The sequence below is a fragment of the Carassius carassius genome, chromosome 2 (genome assembly GCF_963082965.1).
Source record: "Carassius carassius chromosome 2, fCarCar2.1, whole genome shotgun sequence".
Lineage (NCBI taxonomy): Eukaryota > Metazoa > Chordata > Actinopteri > Cypriniformes > Cyprinidae > Carassius > Carassius carassius.
In genome coordinates, this window is record NC_081756.1 from 8682925 (window position 1) to 8703261 (window position 20337).

Genomic DNA, 20337 nt, shown 5'->3' on the forward strand with positions numbered 1-20337 from the left:
GTTTTGGACTTTTTTTGTTTTATGTCATTGTAACAGTATGTTCAATGTTCATTTTTGAAGATTGATTCACTGAACCGAATGATTCTTCGAATCTTTGCGGATTGATTTATCGACTGAGATGATTCTCGGACGATCAGAATGATTCAGTGACTCGAGAGTGTTTCATCATCAGTTGTTTACTCATATATCTCAGTGTCTAGTTCAGACTGGTTGTGTGTTTAGGTAAGCTCCCCAAATATTTCGCATATGAATGTGATTGATTCTTATTAATTAACAGATTAGATGTAAGCCGTTTATTATCGTCGGGCCTGTATTGAATGGCTTTCAGTGCGTTAGCTCTCGGGTAGCGCTAACCTTCAACCGATTCCGTTTGTCAAAAAACACAACAACACTCAAACATGTCGTGTACGTGTGCTTCAGCAGCGAGAAAACTCCTAAACTCAGCTCACAGAGGTAAGAAGAAAGTAACACTTTGAAAAATATTGATGTTTGTTTGATTTTTTTTTTAACCTAACGTTAGTTAGCTCGGCTAGCACTGCTGCTAGTGCGCTAACATTATATAAACAAACCGGAATGAATTATAAACATATTTACAAGTCAGCCTTCATTTAGGATACATATTGTAATGCTTAAAAAAGTAAAACAAATAAATAAATAAATAAAAAAACCCTGGACATGATGTTGACTTGTTTATATAATCAGATTATGATTTGAATAATTGAATAATAATTAATTTACTTGTTTTATGTTTGTCATCAGTTAGTTTCGCCTGAACATTTCTTACCCGATTCATAATATGAAAATGCAATTGTTTATCAGGACTCCTGTAGTCTGATTAGAAACATTATTTTATATGTTGGATTGGATGTGCTCCAATAAAGTGTGGTTTTTGTTGCCAGTGTCCTGTCGAGTCGCATCAAACTTCATAATTGTCATCAGATTATTGTTATTTTGAGATTATTTCCTCCTGTAGCTCTTCTGTTTGTGTTTGTGCCACAGGATTCTCTGGCTCTGGAGTGCAGCTGCTGTTACTGAGCCGCCTGGGGACTCGTGAGGTTCATCTGGCACGCCGCGTCCCCGTCAGGTGGTTCTCCGAGACGTCTGTGTATTATGCTGCAAAAGATGGGATGAAGGATGGAGATGGTGGAAAGGTAAGATGATAGATACGTGGTGTTACATGTAATACACTCTTTGTTCTCTGACAACAAGGGTTTGAGAAGGAAGTGATAACTTTATCGATTTAAAGGGTTAGTTCACCCAGATAGCAAAATTATGTAATTAATAACTTACCCTCATGTTGTTCCAAACCCGTAAGACCTCTGTTTATCTTTGGAACTTTCTGTCCCTCCATTGAAGCTGTGTGTACTGTATACTGTCCATGTCCAGAAAGGTAAGAAAAACATCATCAAAGTAGTCCATGTGACATCAGAGGGTCAATTAGAATATTTTGTAGCATCGAAAATACATTTTGGTCCAAAAATAGCAAAAACGACGACTTAATTCAGTATTGTCTTCTCTTCCGTGTCTGTTGTGAGAGAGAGTTCAAAACAAAGCAGTCTGGATATCAGGTTCGCGAACGAATCATTCAGTTCACCAAATCGAACTGAATCGTTTTAAACGGTTCGCATTTCTAATATGCATTAATCCAGAAATGACTTAAGCTGTTAACTTTTTTAATGTGGCTGACAATCCCTCTGAGCTAAAACAAACCAATATCCCGGAGTAATGCATGCACTCAAACAGTACACTGACTGAACTGCTGTGAAGAGAGAACTGAAGATGAACACCGCTCTCTGACTAAATCTAAAATATCTTAAACTGTGTTCCAAAGATAAACAGAGGTCTTACGGGTTTGGAACAACATGAGGGTAAGTTATTAATTAAATAATTTTGCTATCTGGGTGAACTAAACCCTTAAAGTCATCCTCTTCCTGGAAATTGTTTTATTACACTTGTTTTCCTTTTAAGAAATCTGTCGGTGAAGGAAGTGGGAAAAAGAGCAACTCTAGTAATTCTGGGAAAGGAGGAAGTCAGCTGAGGTGCCCCAAATGTGGAGATCCTTGCACACATGTAGAAACTTTTGTTTGTGAGTACTTCATTTATATGACATTTTTTGGTTAAATGTTTTATTTTATTTTATTATCATTGCATTTTTTTAATCTTATTTGATTTTATTCAATATTTTTTTTCTTATAATTATCTGTCTGCTGAGTGGATTACTCAAGGTGATCCCATTTTTTGTTATTTCCAAAGACTTACGGTTTCTTTTGGCCTTGAGCTTGTTTAAATAGGTCAGAGTGTTTACTGAACTAACTGTTCAGTGCTAAAAATACATCATACACAAAAAGTTGCTTTTTCATCTGCTGGTATTTTAATTAGTAACATGGCTTAAAGGATGATTAGTTAAAACTAACATTTCTGATTGTGATTTAAATCGCAACTTTATTTATTAACTTCTTGCTTTAATTAAACATAATTATGTTTCAAGGCTTTCTTTCAAATCTTCCAGTTTGTGGTGGTGTTTGATGGGCTGCGCATTATTATAATGATTATTATTTGGGAATACAATATGCATAGATATCATATGGTAGTTATATTGTAAAATACATTTACATTATTACATTTTAAACAAAATAATGAACATTACTGTTGTAGTATTTCACTGTAAAATAAATTATATTCAAGAAAAATGTACAAATAATTTTATTTTACAGTACAACTGTGAAATTACTATTTTAATATAACATGATCTGTGCACGTTGTGTTTCCAAATAAACACTATAAGCATCCCAAACTCTTTCAATCTGAAACACATAGCGCATATATTGAATTAGACAACAGCCTTTGCGAATGGATAATCTCACTAAGCAATGTTGACGTTTTCATTCAATAATCGTTCAGCGATTTAAAAAAAAAAAAACTGAGTAAGGTGTTTTCTCTTTTGCAGCATCAACTCGCTTCGTGAAATGTGAAAAGTGCCACCACTTTTTTGTGGTGCTTTCAGAAACTGACACCAAGAAGAGTTTGAGTAAAGACCCAGAGTCTGCAGCAGAAGCTGTCAAGTTGGCTTTCCAGCAGAAACCCCCTCCGCCTCCTAAAAAGGTAAATATTCATTAAACGTTGAGATTTTAAAGCAGTGTAACAACCTACTACAAGGTTAGCTGGTGGTTCCCGCCTTTGTGTGTAATGTCTCTGTTTTTTTTGTGTTCTTGCAGATCTATGGTTATCTTGATAAGTATGTTGTGGGTCAGGATCATGCTAAGAAGGTTTTGTCGGTGGCCGTGTACAATCATTACAAACGCATCTACAACAACATGCCGGCAGGCTCCAGGCAGCAGCAGGTGGAGGTGGAGAAACAGGCCTCCCTCACTCCTAGAGGTTTGTACTGCAGAGCGTGTGTGTGTGTGTGTGTGTGTGTGTGTGTGTGTGTGTGTGTGTGTGTGTGTGTGTGTGTGTCGAACACACAGAGAAGTTAAGAACAGGTGGTTTTCACTCAACCGTTCTTATGTAAGAGACTCATAGCCATTAGGGTATTAATCTGTCACAGGATACAAATTGTACTTGATGTAATCAGAAAGCCAAGTTTTACTCATCAGTTAAAAGCCCGAAATTGAGAAGTGATCCTTTGATGAAAATCACAGGTTTTTGTGCTTCGAAGATTAAAATGAAAATGTATCCAAAAATGATTTTAAATGTTCATTGAAGTGTGCTATTCCTTTACATATCAAAGCTTAAGTAAGGATTTGAACAAATCCCTAAACCTAAATATGATAAAATAGTAGTAGTGATGATTGCTAAGGGATTAATATTATAATCTACTTTTAAAGGAACAGTTCACCTGAAAATGAGAATTTGCTTAAAGTTTACTCATCCAAAGGCCATCCAAGATAAAGACAAATTTGTTTCTTCCATCAGAACAGTTTTGGAGAAATGTAGTATTACATCACTTACTCTACAACGGATCCTCAACAGTGAATGGGTGCCATCAGAATGAGAGTTTGCTTTTCACTCAGCTTTTCAGAAGATGTAAATTGATGGGCTGGAGTGGTGTGGATTATTGTGATGTTTTTATCAGCTGTTTGGACTCTCATTCTGACGGCACCCATTCACTGCAGAGGATCTATAGGTGATAGGGCTGGGATAAACGATTATTTTTTAAACGATTAATCTAGCGATTATTTTTTCGATGCATCGATTAATCTAACGATTCATTTTTCCGGGCCGATTCGATTTCGATTATCTCCCCATTAATTGAATACTAACAATTTATACATGTTGATTTACATATCTGAATGAAAAAAACATGAATTCCTTAACATTGCAATATATGTTTATTGCTCTTAAAATTACAAAATAAAAGACTGACTAAGAAATAAATAAAATCAATAAAACCTTGAAGCCTTGAAAACACATAGCTTACTGAAACAAGCTTACTGAACACATAGGGCCTAGCTTACTGAAAAAAAGTTCTTCTTTCAGATGAAAATAACAACTTGATAACTTGATGTCTAGCATTCAATAAAAAAGTTCACCCAAAATACTTGTTTAGAGCAATTGAAAGCATACAGTAACCAATGTAAACTTTAGGGCTTTAAGCTAATACAGAGAGTGCTTTTCCAAAATAAAATAAAAAAAAATTAACAGTGGGAGCCAGCAGCCTGTCATGGAGAAAAAAAAATCTCCGCTTGCTCCACGTGAAACTTTGGCGTTCCGCCCTTTTTCTATCGTGTCTAATGATTTTGGTTAATATTCACGAGGGGTGGGGGAAGAGAGAGAGAGAGCGCTCGTGTAGTTTGAAGACTGTGAGTGAAACTGCGCGTGAAACTTTGGTGTTTCGCCCTTTTTCTATCGTGTTTAATGATTTTGATTTTGCACAAGGGAGAGAGAGAGCAAGAAGCGCTCGTGTTGTTTGAAGACTGTGAGTGCGCGCGCAGCCGGGGCTCTCTCTCGTACGCGCTCTGTCACTGTCACTCACCGATCAAATAAGGCTTTGACACCCGCCAAAAAAAAAAGATCAATGCAGAAAAAACCCTGGATTGGTTATATAACGTTGGACAGAATGTTGATCCGGCCATCGCGTATATTCAGCGCACATAAGGTAAACGTTTTGCAAACGTTTTTTAGAGAAATAAAAACAGGTCGACATATCGATGCGCATATTTTGCGTCGACGTATTTTTTGCGTCGACGTCATCGATGACCTCGACGCGTTGTCCCAGCCCTAATAGGTGAGTAAGTGATGTAATGCTACATTTCTCCAAATCTGTTCTGATGAAGAAACAAGCTCATCTACACCTTGGACAGCATAAGGGTGAATGATTTTCCACTTTTGAGTGAACTTTTCCTTTAAGTGCTCTTTTCGGATGTGTCATGTTTGAAGGACTAGCCCCCCATGATAGGTCTCCATTGTGTACCTTCTTAAATCTTCTAATCTACTCTTTTTAGAAGCCAGTATAACCTCCATTGTGATGTACATTATCCATTAGCAATAATCCAAAAGCAAAATTTTATGCAATCTGTCATTTTTTTGTCATTTGGCATTTGTACAATTCAGTTGCAATTTTGCAGCAGAGTGCACTGAATAGGTCAAGGTTTCTTGCACCGTGGGAATTGGTAGTGTTTTCGTCATAACTGTCCTCCTTTCTCTGTAGAGCTAGAGCTAAGACGACGGGAGGATGAATACAGGTTTACAAGTAAGTGTATGTCAACACCCATAATCTGCATTATTGTCCGTGTCATTTGAAATGTTTTTTTTTCTGTTCTGTGTTGTTTCAGTTTGCTTTGATCTTTTTAGGTGTTGTACAAATGCCAAAAAAAACATCAGTTTTCTTCATTTCCTTTAACTTCTTTTCAGTGTTATATTAACACATATTTAAAGTGACAGTGCATGTATCGGAAACAATGATGTCATATTTTTTAGCAGCCGAGCAGAGAGAGAGAGTGTCCTAGTGACCTGATTTAACTCTCATCATATGCAGCTTTCAGAGGCTCCTGTCACAGGAAATCCCATTAGATCTTGTGAATAGAGCAGCTGTACACACTAAGCGTTTTGACCTAGTCTTCACTGATGATGAGAGTACACATTTTGGTGCTATCGTTTTCAGTGTTATTTTAATATTATTGATGTACTCATTAGTGGAATACTAATATATTTAAGTTTTTCATCTATTTTTTACATTGTAATTTAACAATTGACTCTTATTATTTTATTATAACTTAAATAGGCTTTTATTTTTTTTATTTTTTTTAACAAATTGACTCTTAGAAATGTTCAACACAAGTTCATCTTAACTGACATCATATGTTGCATGCTGTCAATTACCACAAATAATTTCAGCATCCCCGTTTATTTATTTTGATAAAATTACCTGCTAATTTTGCCTGTGCAAATTTATTGAAATATTAAAAAAATGTTTTAACAAACAAATTGCGCTTTGAATGTTTTGATTCAAGCCATTTTTGAATGTCTTGCCCTATAGACTGCGATTGCAAGCGCATTGCTGTAAACATAAAGAGTGAGACATCAAAATCATTGTCTGTTGTATAATTATATATAACCGCTTAAGCTGAGATTTTCAAAGCATTAAATCATTACATACATAATGAAGATTCCTTGAAATTCAGAAATCTTTTGTGAATTCCCTAATCTTCGAAAAGTCGTAATAAATGCATTTTGTATTTAGTTTTTGCTACTGTTGTGTAATTTGTCCAGAGCTGCTGCAGATTGCAGGGATCAGTCCTCATGGAAATGCTCTGGGCGCCTCCATGCAGCAGCAGCTGAACCAGCAGGCACCTCCAGAGAAGAGAGGAGGAGAAGTGCTGGACTCCACACACACTGACATCAAACTAGAGAAGAGCAACATAGTGCTGCTGGGCCCCACCGGCTCAGGTGAGACAGAAACACTCTTTCAGTGTTGTGTACAATTTGACAGATTTTTTTATAAGCTAGGGGTCAGTAAGATAAAAAAAAAAAAGAATGTGCTAATATGAACATTTAGGAACCTAACTAATCTGTGCTACAGGGAAAACACTTCTGGCCCAAACACTGGCCAAATGCCTGGATGTTCCCTTTGCGATCTGTGACTGCACCACCCTCACTCAGGCAGGGTACGTGGGAGAGGACATCGAGTCAGTCATCGCAAAGCTACTGCAGGACGCCAACTATGTGATCGAGAAAGCTCAACAAGGTAACACTTCTTGTGACATTTAACCACAGACCATGTTGTCCAGGAGTTTGTTCAATAAAACTTTGATTGGGGTGTTGAAATTGTTTCAGGTATCGTGTTTTTGGATGAAGTAGACAAGATAGGGAGCGTTCCTGGGATCCATCAGTTAAGGGACGTGGGAGGAGAGGGAGTGCAGCAGGTTGGTCATTAAAAATAACCCAGATTCACTGTACTAGGTCACGCACTTCAGATATGTCATTGATATTCAGCTGAACTTTGTCCTAAAACGCAAGAATGCTGTTAAAGATTAACAGAAACAGTCTGTTATTCTTGGAATCTCACTTCTGTATTTCTGTACTACTTTAATCACTTGTGGTTGACTCATTTCTGCAAAATGCTATGGAAAACATGTTTTTCCACCACAGAATAAGAAGGTAATTGCTACCTTTTTATCCCAGTTAGTTTTTATCTCACTGTTTTTTTTTTTTTTGGCAATTCTTGCAAAACACAAAAACAGAATTGTGATATACTTACTGACCATTTCACATTTTATGTATCCTGTGGCAGAAACAAGCTTCCATAAAATGCAGCTTATACAAATAATTTTGTCTAAATAACTATTTGTGCCTAAAAATACAATGTCTTTACTTCAAGATTTTAAAAAATAAGCTGAAACTAATTTAGTGGTGATGACTGTCATGTGCTTCATTGTTTTTGATAGGGTTTACTGAAGCTACTGGAAGGCACTATTGTTAATGTTCCTGAGAAGAACACAAGGAAACTGAGAGGTGAAACTGTCCAAGTTGACACCACCAACATCCTGTTTGTAGCATCTGGAGCGTTTAACGGACTTGACCGTATCATCAGCAGGAGAAAGAATGAGAAGGTGTGTAAAAACAGGATGTAGACACATAACAACAAGGTTTTATTTTACACAATCATGCAAGACCTTCTCGGTTAATTCATTTTGGTGAAAATCAGATGAACCGTCTAGGTTCAAAAAGGAGGTTTTTCAGAAAATAAAAACATTTTCACGATGGAAAATTCTGTTTTTATAATGTAGCTGTTGCCTTCATATTCCATATGTAGTACCTTGGGTTTGGAACACCATCTAACATTGGGAAAGGTCGACGGGCAGCGGCAGCGGCTGACCTGGCTAACACCACGGGTGGAGAGGTGGACGTGGTGGCTGAGATCGAGGAGAAGGACCGGCTTCTGAATCACGTGGAGGCCAGAGACCTCATTGAGTTCGGGATGATTCCTGAGTTTGTGGGCCGTCTTCCTGTTGTGGTTCCACTGCACAGCCTGGATGAGGAGACACTGGTGCGGATCCTCACAGAGCCACGCAATGCTGTTGTGCCTCAGTATCAGGCTCTCTTCAGCATGGACAAGGTTGGTGCCTGATTTACAAATTCTATATATAAATAAAAATTGTGTTTATATTAATATTAAATTATTAATATTACATTTTTATACCATGGTCTGTCTCAGTACTTGATTCTGATTGGCTGGCAGGTATGCATTAAAACGGTTTAATGCACAGATAGTTCCAAGTCAGTTTAATCACTGTTCTATATTACAATTGCTGTTTAAGTAACTAAGCTCATAGCTTCATTGTTTGTAAGAGACAGATGCGCAGACGCAGGTGATTCACTCATGCAACTGTCATATCTCTTTCTCTCTTTCTTGACTGATCGGTAATTCATTCAAATAAATGTTATTCATTCATTGTAATAAATGTGACCTTACCTCACCATTTCATCTCTGTGTCTGATTTGAAGCGGGCAGAATGCTAGCACTAACAAGCCATAACTGACTGTCATTTTTATCTTTCCGGTCAAATATTGCACTGCAAACATCATTAATAGCTTTAAGTTGTCAATGCTGGCAAAAGACCATGGTATAAAATGGTTAGCTGTATATCTATAGCTGTACACATATCCCTTACGTATATGTTTCTATTAGATTATTAAGCAGATTGTTTTAGTGCTTATATATAATAAAAGGTGACATAAATAAAAAGTGAATGATGAAGTGTTTCTGGATGTGCTGTGTCTTTGTTTTGTATAAGTGTGATCTGAGCATGACACCTGATGCCCTGAGAGCGATTGCCAGATTGGCTCTGGAGCGTAAAACCGGAGCACGTGGGCTGAGATCCATAATGGTAAGATAATGCTGTTTGGTTGTTTGCTTTGTGAAGTTTTCACTTCCTCAAAGGCAAGCTGGTATAATGACATTTGCTCTTGTGAGGTCATAAGCTGGCACTATTTCCCAACAGGAAAAACTGCTGCTAGATCCCATGTTTGAGGTGCCACATTCAGATATTGTGGCCGTGGAAGTGAACAAGGAAGTGGTTGATGGAAAAGCGCCACCTCGCTACATACGGTGAGAGCTGCAAGACCTTGTTTGTTACTTTTCATCTTATCAGTCCGCAGTCAAGTTTAAAGTCTCTTTAGAGACACGTGGAACTATTGACACTTCCTGATCAAATGTGCTTAGAGTGGGCAAATTAAGGAAAAAAATAAATCTAAGTAGGTCTGTCATTCATTTGAAGAATTTACTTTGAAGACACCATCTTTTTATTTGTTTATATATTTATTTGAACTGTAATGCACATTGCAGTTAACCCCTTAACTGTCACCCCCCTTTTTGAGTTTACACTTAAAAAGGGGATGTCTAAATTTAAATGGTTGTAATTCTGGAATGCTTTTTAATAGAAGCTTGATTCTGGTCTTGTTTTTAAGAGAACACTTGGAGGTTTATGGTACAAGTGTCTGCAGTTGAAAAAAAATAATAAATCAAAAGTTATAGCAATTTAAGTTTATTATAATAAAAAAGGTTTATAATAAAAACATATTTATTTTATGAAAAAATATATAATCCAAAAGAGGTTTTACCCTAAAAATGCTAGGAATTTGAAGCCCAAAATATGTACAAGTTTTGTTCCAAATTTGGAATTGATATCACAAACCTTGTAGCTTCTGTGAGACTTTTAGCTGCTGTAACAACAAAGGTCACTAGGTGTCATTTTTTCCTCCATTGGGGATTCCCATGCTTCATTGGTGACACTTCTTTACTACTTGATCTCACAACACCACAACACACAAAATTTGATTGTGTATAAATTGTTTATCTCACAACACCACAACACACAAAATTTGATTGTGTATAAATTGTTTTTGAACATAGGAATAAAACAAAATAAAAAGTATATAGTATCTACAGTGGTTATATAGATCGAAATGACAAACTGTTCATACAACTATATGCAACTATTTACAACTATTTACAACTATTTACAATTATTTGCAACTATTTACAACTATTCAGAGCTAAGGATTACAAAATGTCACCATCATGCCAGCGACTGAAGCAATCTCGCTTTGGAACGAAGCAGAGAGGCAAGTCACACATACTGCAGATTACAGGGGTTTTCTGGTGGCACATTCTGCATCTTCTTCTCACTTTACTGGATGGTTGTATGTGTTTTGGAGTGTGTCCTGCTGGATGGTGAGAAGCAGGAGCAGCAGGAGTACCAGGAGCAGCAGGAGCACCAGGAGCACCAGGAGCAGCAGGAGTACCAGGAGCAGCAGGAGCAGCAGGAGCAACAGGAGGCGGCACCCAATCAGCGAGCTCTTGTACAAGGGCTTCCCGGAATTCCCTCTGATTTTTTGCCCTCTTGCTTTGCATTGCAGCCAGATGCTGGTGGATAATGAAAGCATTAACCACCGCAATGTCCACAAAGTGAAAGAAAAGGGAGCGGTACCACTTTCTGGTTTTTCTTAGAACGGAGTAGTAACCGATGAGGGCATCGGACACATCCACTCCTCCCATGTGCCTGTGTAAAAAAGCATACATAAAAGTCAATACATAAAATATAAACATATCTGCAAAAATTTTTTGCATCATCCACTGAAAAAATTCTGCTTACTTGTTGTAGTCTGACACTACTGCTGGAATTGGAACAGTCATAACGGTCCATTCTCCATCTCCTGTCTTCACTCTCCTCTGAACAGTCTGATCTCCATTTGCCGAATGGAATGAGGAACACATCAATACCTCTCTTGTGTCCTTCCATTGGACAAAGAGAAGCTGGTTGTCCCTTTTCCACCTTATGCTTCCCCGGGGAGCATTTTTGGGCAGCTTGTTTTGGGTGGTTTGTGGAAAGCCCACCCTGTTGCTCCTGATAGTCCCACAAGCAGAGATGTTTTTCTGGAGGAGGTCCCTGAAGAGCATCGGGCTGGTGTAAAAGTTGTCCACATATAATTTGTAGCCTGATCCCAAGACCTTTTCATCCACCAGAGCCATGACCGATTCGTAGCTCAGACCTTTGTTTTGCTGGCTCTGAGCTACTGGAGATTTCCCTTCGTAGATGAAAAAATCCCAAGTATAGGCATTTAGGGAGTCTGCAAGGACAAAAAGCTTGTACCCCCACTTTGTTGGTTTCGCTTTCATGTATTGCTTCAGACATATCCTTGCCTTTGATGCCACCATTCTTTCGTCAATAGCGATTTTCTGATGTGGGTGATAAAAACTTCTACATCCTTCCCGAATCTGCTCATACACTGGTTTGATTTTGCTCAGACGGTCAAACGCAGGGGTTCCTTTATTTTTTGCATTCTCAGCATCTACCTTAGGATCGCTGAGGTGGAGTGCTGAGGACACGGCCTGAAATTTCCTGCAGGACATCACTGATGCTGGAAACCTAATGCCATACAGTCTGGACCCATTCCAGTAGTCTGAAACTGAAGGCAGCTTCACCAAACCCATATATATCACTACTGAGAGGAATGAGAAAAAGTCCTTCAGGGAGATTTCCTGCCTTGGCCTTCTTGCTGTCTCCAGGTGCTCAGCAGCATAGCTGTTCGAATTCCGGATGATGGTCTGACAAACCGAGGATGAAAAAAAAAGTTGAAACAACTGCAGAGGACTGTAGGAATCGGTTTCAATAATTTGAGGTCCAGGTGTTCGAGCTGGTCTGAATTTTATCACTGGTGGTGAAACATCAGGCTCTTCTTGGGTGTACCATCGATCATCGGTGCTAGTGGAAACACCACTGGAGCCAGATGAAGATCTTTCTCTGCCATGACCATTGTCTCTCCCTCTACCGCTGCTTCTCCCTCTTCCTCGGTTTCTGCTTCTCCCTATTCCTCTCTGTCTGCCACTGCTTCTCCCTCTTCCTCTGTCACTTCTTCTCAATCTTCCTCTGTCTCTGCTTCTTCCTCTTCCTCTGTCACTTCTTCTCCCCCTTTCTCTCAGTCTGCCACTGCTTCTCAATCTTCCTCTGTCTCTGCTTCTCCCTCTTCCTCTCTGTCTGTCACTGCTTCTCTCTCTTCCTCTGTCACTGCTTTCCCCTCTTTCTCTTAGTCTGCCACTGCTTCTCCATCTTCCTCTGTCACTGCTTCTCCCTCTTGTTTTGTCTTTGCTTCTGGCTCCTTCTCTTTCTCCAAAACTACTAGAAGCAGTTGGAAATGATGCCACAGAGGTTGATGGTTGGCAGTCGTCATCAAAAGAATCATCTGAATGCCTATCACAACAATATATAAAAATGTAAATATATATATAGACAAATGCACACATAAAAATATATATTTACAAATCCCATATATAGGCATTGACATTTACAAATATAGCAATGTGTTTCATGAGATATATTTCAACAGAAATATACATAATTACACATTTGCAAGCTACTCCCTAACATATATAAAAAATATAAATATAGCAAAATATTTCAAGATATAAATAGAATAGGCCCACATAATTACATATCACATTTACACACTGCTCCCTATCACAAATTGGGAAAGAGTATAATGCAACTTACCGATCTAGAGATGCTTCAGATGCATTCACTTCTGAAAAAAGTAGGTCTGGCTCCTCATCACTAGATTCCTCATTCAGCTCTTCTTCACTAGATTCACAAACCTTGTCTATCACTTCTAAAAGTGTATAAAATTTGTTGTTTGGCCTCTGTGGATTCATGTCACAAACCATGGAGTGAAGGTGCAAATGAAATGGCTGCTCCTGCTGATTGCCAGTTCATTTGATGCACGTTTACAAACAATCAGCAGGTGTTTTCAAAATGCACGTGGACATGTGATTAGCAACCACAGACAATCAGCCATGGATTGGACAACGGTTGTGTAAATATCCATTTTCAAAGAGCCCATAGGCCAGCTGAGTTGCTGAGATCTTACAAGCCTTAGATACGGCTCTGGCTGCTCTGGTTGGACATTGAGACTTATTGGAATTACTTTCCTGATCATTATTGGACAAAGTTTATGAGGGTGGGTTCTTTCTGATCAGAAGACTTTACCAAACATAGAATCTAGTGTGTTGTAACTAAAACCTCCCACAAAAAGGACAAAAAAATCCCCCTGGATTTCATGCATGATCATGTATCAAATGGACAGGCTCATTGAAAGCATGCTCCATGTTACATCAACCATGAATAAATAAACGCAAAAAAGACATTTGGCAGATTATTGTAGAAGTGAAATAAATTATGAAAGTGAAACAGAAAAAAAAAAGTTATAGAAGTTTTAGTTTATGAAAATGTATAAAGTAAAAATATGATCATTTATATTTTATATAAAATATATATTTTACAAAACATTTTTTACTCTAAAATTACAAGAAAATCAAAACCAAAAATCTGAACAAGTTGTGTTCCAAATTTGAGGTTGATATCTAAAAAAATGAGCTTTCTATAAGATTTTGTTTGGGGCACATGTACCATAGTTTTTTCATTAGATCACATCCAAGCTTCCTTACTGACCATATAAGGGCGCCTTCATTTCCATATATGGTTTTAGTGATCTAAACTATATTTTTCCATAATTTTCATATAATTTATGAAGTAGACATCCTATTCAGAAGTAGTATGGGCAGTTTGGATGAATTTGATTTGAATTCAACCTCTAATAAACGCAAAAAAACCCACGTTATAGCTCTCAGCCGCATCACAAATCGAGAATACATAATATTTTTCTTTATATTTAAAACATTTTCAGCACTTTTTTTCTCATTAAATTGAATTGGTGTTGTATTTTGAATTCTTGGCATGAAAATAATCTGAGGTTTCTAACAATCTTTCATGATTTTTCATGTTTTTCACTATTTCAGAATAAAGACCTAAACACGCCTAATGAGAATGAAATATTCTTGTTGCAATTTGATAAATTATTGCTCCTGTGTAATTTATTTTAAAAAACAAATACCACATATGAAAACTAGAGATTGTAAGCTTTCAAATGATATATAGTTTGTCAATATTACTTAAGGTTTTTACTAAGATATTATTGTTTTAAAAATATAATGGCAAACGTCCCACCTGTGGGACGGTGACAGTTAAGGGGTTAAACCGTTTTAGCAAAAAATAATTTAAATTGTATATGTATGTGTGTGTGTGTGTGTGTGTGTCCAGCTCCAACTTTGAGAATAGATTATGGTGATATTTTTTTTTTTATCGTCCAATAAGAGTCTCACGTTAACGCAGCACGTTAGAGACGATAACGGCCCACCACTAATATACATATGTATATGTGTATATATATATGTAATTTATTTTATTTATTTATTTATATATATAAAAATAATTCATATCAAGAAAAATATTTTATCTGCTCGGTATCATTATTTTTTAATGCAAACAAGTAAAGATTCCTCATTCTGGATTCAATTAAAAATTCTTTATTTATTTGATTATTATTAACAGAAATGGTTCTCTCCAGCACACATTGCTGTCCCTTTGAATTTAGTGTCTCATTTGTTTAATGGCACTTTGTGGTCATTTTAATTCATCTCATTGACATTTTGCTTTCCTCATTTCTCAGAGCTGCAGCTAAAGACTCCTCTGAGGAGGAGTACGACTCTGGAATCGAAGAGGAAAACTGGACAAGACACGCTGATGCTGCCAAGAACTAAAAACGAAAAACCCAGTTTATAGTCAAGACATTTTTTTAGCTCCTTAGTTCTCCCAAGGGTCCATTTCTCACTGTATGCTAGTGATGATTTGTTACTCACTTTGGAAAATCTTATTCCTCGAAAATATCCCAAATCTTACCTTTACTTTAAGCAATCATGGCGTAGAGAAATGAGTTTAAAATAAACCTAATTCTCCCCTGACACTTTCCTCGTAAAGAGATTGTTAACAGTATGTGAAATGTAAAGAGAATTTTATTTTATTCTTATTAACTTGATCTTGCAAGTGATTTTATGAACTGTTTGATTGGACACCAAACAGACAGAAAGTGAAGAAGGCTTGTACCAATGTGTGTTTGACTTCATATTCACAAAGTTTTTCTTTGTCCAGCTTGGAATAAATTACACATTTGTGTCACATTGGTCATGTAATAGTTATACTGTTATATTGATACAATTAGAGATTCTTATTAAGCTATATCTGATCATTTTTATAAAGTCTCCCAATATGTCCATGGTAAATCAGTTTTTGTAGCTGACACACATGTATAATAATTAGAAACCCATCTGAATATGAATTTAAGTTAATTGGGTCTCCGACTTGTATTTTTCTCCCCCTTCAATCAATGCAATGGGATTTTTACATGTCAGTTTTGCTAGTACACTCAAGCTGCTATTTGCATTATGATAAGAGTCAAGAATATCAGTGACTTTCTGGAATTGTATTGAATTGTATCAATGTGTTGTCAAGAAATTCTGTTGTTATTCACAAAGTGGCCCAGTGGTGGAAGATTTATTTGTATTGGCCAGATTAAAACAAATGGTACACGAGTAACTTTGGTCTCTTTGAGAAAGTTGTGCATCACTAACTGCAGTAGTTTCTCAGTGATCTCTGCTAAACTCATTTTTAGTCGCTCCACAGAAATTTATTGCTTTTTTTTCTTTTGAATTGCGTTGTTACAGAATGATATGAATTAAGTGCAAGGTGGGGAAGGGGTTAATTTTTGTATAGAGAGAGTAGAAACCATGTATGTTTTTGATCCTCACACTTAAGCACAGATGTACAAAACTAATGTATGTAAGGAATAAAATGTAAATATTATCACCGAGCAATGCAGGTATTCTGTTATATTTTAATGAACACTGCAATGAGGATTAGAGAAAGATTGTGTTGTTCCAGTCCTTTCTTCCATTGAACACAAATGTGGATGACCTCCTCAGTCCTCATTCACTAACACTGTATGAAGAGATGCAATTAAAGTGAATGATGAAAGGAGGCTTTCATTCTGTCTGACTTCTCTTTTTGTTTTGCAAGGAATAAAGTTATAACTACACGAGGGTGAGTAGCTAAATGATGCCGAAGTTGTCATCTGAAGGTAAACTGTTCATTGATTTATTAATAATAAACAATGAAAACCTATTTACTTATTTATTAAACGGGAACAAACAAAGAGGGATATAATGGACAAAATAACTGAATGATTTTATATATAAATCCATCATATATAATGAAAAATACTAACAAGTGCTTAATTTATTAGATAAAAAAATTAAACGAGCTTTTCTTGTGCATGCAAAGATCTCACCGGATTATTACAATTAATGGTGAAAGGGATGTTTGGAAATGTAAACTGATATTTCCTACAGACACACTACAGCAAAAGATGGAAACAACTTGCTTAAAACCATTATTTTGTGGTGGTGGTGGTGAATATACTAATGGCCTAAGACTTTTGCACAGTGCTATATACACATTTAATTTAATTAAAAATAAAATGCATTCAGGAAAAAAAAAATACTATTAAAAAAAAGCTGCTCCCGGTAGGAGTATGCATTAGAAAAAAAAGTTACGAAAAAACATGACCAGTTAACGTTACAGCATAGAAAAAAATCATAAACTTGAGAGAGAGAGAGAGAAAGAAAGAGAGAGAGAGAAAGAAAGAGAGAAAGAAAGAGAGATATTTAGAGATTTATATGCTATCCCTGTTTGGTTGTACCGTCTAGGAACTATCCATCACTTTTAACTTGAAAGGGATTTTATTTTGAAGACGTACCGGAAGTCCTTCCTTCATAACTTCCGTTTAAAGCTTGTCCTCGGCGTCGCTCACAACAGCGCGCTTCAGCACCGGGTTGCGGTTGATTTCGGATTGAAAGAATGGATTATCATCATCAGTTCAGTTACACGGGCGCCCAACCGCCTCCCTTCGGCGCTCCCGCGGGTTTAAATCGCGCTGTTTATGCAGGTGGAGGCGCGGGACCACCTCCTCCCCCCGCAGCGGGACATACGTGGCCCCTGTATCAGCATCCACCTCCGGCGCTGCAGCAGCATCTCTGGCCCCCGTTCCCCACCTTCGACCCGAGCAGACCCCCTCCGCAGCACAGCGAGAACCCGCCTCCGTGCTGGTCCCAGAACCAGTGGCGTCCTCCAGAGCATCACTTCACGGGACAGGTCCCACCAAACCAGCCTCAACATCCAAATGCAGCACCTCCATCATATCAGCTTTACTCCTCCAACCGGCAGAACTACCCATTCAACAGTCAGTCTATGAACAGACCCTGGCTGGACGGCCAACAAAACAACCAAAACAAGAGTAAATCCATCTCAATAACAGCTTCTGATGAAGAATCCCTGCAGAGATCGAGAGACGAGCAATGGATTCGGAGTTTCCTGCTTAAGAGAAGACACACATCCCCTGAACCGAAGCAAACCGAGTCCAAGCCGTTCCTCTCTCAGGTCCGACAGAAGCTGTATGGGACTGTCCAGATGCTGTCCGAGTTAAACAGGCTGTGTCAGGTGCTGAAGGATAGTTTGGAGAACGAGGACGTTTGGACCGAAAGCCTCTCAAAAGCGATCGAGCTGAAGAACAACCTCCAGGAGAGCCTGACGGACCTGAAGGACCCGGACTGTGTCGGCGGCCTCAAGAGGAAACTGCTGCTGATTCGTAAGAAGAGAGCCAGGATGAGGAGACGAAAGATGGAGCACGAGGAGGAGAAGCTGGAGCAGGAGGCTAGACGTGCCGAACGAGAGGCCGAGATTGATAAATGGCAGATGAAACGCATTCTTGAAGTGGAAGAGAAGAACAGAGTGAGGACAACTCACAGCTTTCAACAGTTGGGCCACAAGTGTGGTTCAATCCTGTTATACATCGCTCTTTAATCAAATATTCCTTAAAATGTCCCATCAAATATTATATTTCTAAATATTAATTAATATTATACTGTATAATTTTTTTAAAATATTAGTTATACTATATAAATTTTGTAATATTATATTGTATTATTTCTTTAATTATAATATTATACTATATTATTATTTTAAATATTAGTTATGCTATATAATTTTGCAATATTAAACTGTATTATTATTTTAAATATTATACTATATAAATTGGCAATATACTGTATATATTCTCTCTCTCGCTCTCTCTCTCTCTCTCTCTCTCTATATATATATATATATAGAGAGAGAGAGAGAGAATATATAATAGTGTAAATTTCAGAGAATGCAATAAATGTCCAGAAATATCTCTGATCTAAATGTTGTGTTACGGTTCAGGAGAAAGAGTTGAAGCTGGCAGCTGATGCTGTTCTCTCAGAAGTCAGAAAGAAACAAGCTGATGCCAAGAGAATGCTGGACGTCCTCAAATCACTGGAAAAACTCCGAAAACTCAGGAAAGAGGCTGCAGCCAGGAAGGGTACAGCAAAAAATATGATTTTGTTTGCTTGATTTTAATGTCCCCAAGAAATTGATCTGACACTTTGTGGTCTGTATAACGTTATTATTCACACCTTTTGAAGAAATCAGTTATTTATATCTGTTATAATATAAGAATATCAGTATTTATAGCTGTTTTTAAATATGAAACTGGGGTATAAAAAAAGAATTTCAAGAGATTTCGTTTCTTCGTCATGTTCGGAGATTCGTTCAGTCTAATCACTTCACCTATAAGGCTCGATTTCCATTTATTTTTCCCCATTTTATCAGGCATGTTTCCAGGAAAGGAGAGCGACGAGAGGTTTGAGGGTCACTTGGAGCGGTTGAGGAGTCTGATCCATAAGCGCACGGCTGTGTACGCTACAGAGGAGAAAGCTCTGAGAGTCATGCTGGAGGGAGAACAGGAGGAGGAGCGCAAGCGAGACCGTGAGAAACGACTGAAGAAAGAGAAAGAGAAGCTGCTGCAGAAGAAACGACAGGTGGACACAATGCTGTTTGGAGGTGATTTTACACACACACACACACACACACACACACACACACACACACACACAGTGAAACACTGTTCAATCATTCAACTTTTTTAAAGAGACCACAAGGTGGCAGTATAGTCATTTCTGAGTCTCTGTGCTATTTGAGGATGTGCTTCACTGTGTGTACAGATGCATCCTGAAATAGTACAAAATAAACCTACTGGTGATCTTTTCGTGCAGTGGGATTTATATGTCACCTATTGCCTTGTTTTCATTGTTCATAAGTGCTGTGTTTTATAGATACCTCAGCACAAAATGGAAGATGTAGATCGATATTAAATAAAATGTGCATTTCTTCAGTTGCATTCTTGTAAACTCTATTAGTTTCTTTTTCTTTAGCTGAATTGCCACCTGATCACCCTCTTCAGCCGTTCCTAGATTACTACACGCAGGCAGAGCACTCCCTTCCTGCGCTGATTCAAATAAGGTCTGTTTTCAGATCAGAAGTGAACTCTAAAAATAACTCGGAGTAAATGTGACTTAACTCAAAGTATGTGTTGATGTCATATTTCGGCTGACAGGAGAGAGTGGGATCAGTTCCTGGTTTCTGACCAACACCCTGACGGTACATCAGTTCCTCCGGGCTGGGTTCTGCCCGAACAACCAGCTGACGACTTCTGGGCCACAGCCCTGGAGAAATGATGCTCAGTTATGATCCGACGGATCACACATTCATGTGGGGGGAAAAAGGTTTGGCTGGGAAAATGTGTGACCAGATTAAATGATACTAGATTGAGTGGATCCCCAGAAAACATGTCATCTTTAAATCAACGAAATGCTTTGCATAAAGAAAACAAAGCTTTTTTTCATAATTTTTACGATTGTTAAGTGCATTTTACACAAATTATTACTTATGTGCTTGGATTTTTTATTGTCATTATTCCCAGTGTTGATTTTTATTAGATTGTTGTTGATGCAATACAGATTATAATAACATTAAAATGACTAAAATAGTTACGTTTTATTTAAATCACATCAAATGAATAGAATAAATACTA

The 20337-nt window shown here is 37.7% G+C and overlaps 2 protein-coding genes across 3 annotated transcripts; both read left to right on the top strand.

Moving 5' to 3' along the window:
• The first annotated feature begins 117 nt into the window (after window positions 1-117).
• On the top strand, window positions 118-16200 carry LOC132101534 (ATP-dependent Clp protease ATP-binding subunit clpX-like, mitochondrial). 2 transcript variants are annotated; one of them, XM_059506571.1, is made up of 14 exons: window positions 119-453; window positions 1000-1151; window positions 1969-2086; window positions 2948-3102; window positions 3216-3378; window positions 5651-5692; window positions 6712-6888; window positions 7022-7186; window positions 7276-7364; window positions 7887-8051; window positions 8255-8557; window positions 9237-9329; window positions 9444-9550; window positions 15004-16200. In XM_059506571.1, the coding sequence occupies exons 1-14, from the start codon at window positions 399-401 to the stop codon at window positions 15092-15094; spliced, it is 1875 nt and encodes a 624-aa protein (XP_059362554.1). In that variant the 5' UTR covers window positions 119-398; the 3' UTR covers window positions 15095-16200. The 2 variants fall into 2 exon arrangements, with proteins under 2 accessions (XP_059362563.1, XP_059362554.1); XM_059506580.1 differs by lacking the exon at window positions 5651-5692 and having other exon boundaries at window positions 118-453.
• Window positions 16201-17149: 949 nt separating this feature from the next.
• Window positions 17150-20337, top strand: pdcd7 (programmed cell death 7). Its single transcript, XM_059506592.1, has 5 exons — window positions 17150-18176; window positions 18648-18786; window positions 19077-19307; window positions 19679-19766; window positions 19861-20337. Exons 1-5 carry the CDS (start codon window positions 17247-17249, stop codon window positions 19979-19981), a joined length of 1509 nt encoding a protein of 502 aa, XP_059362575.1. The 5' UTR covers window positions 17150-17246; the 3' UTR covers window positions 19982-20337.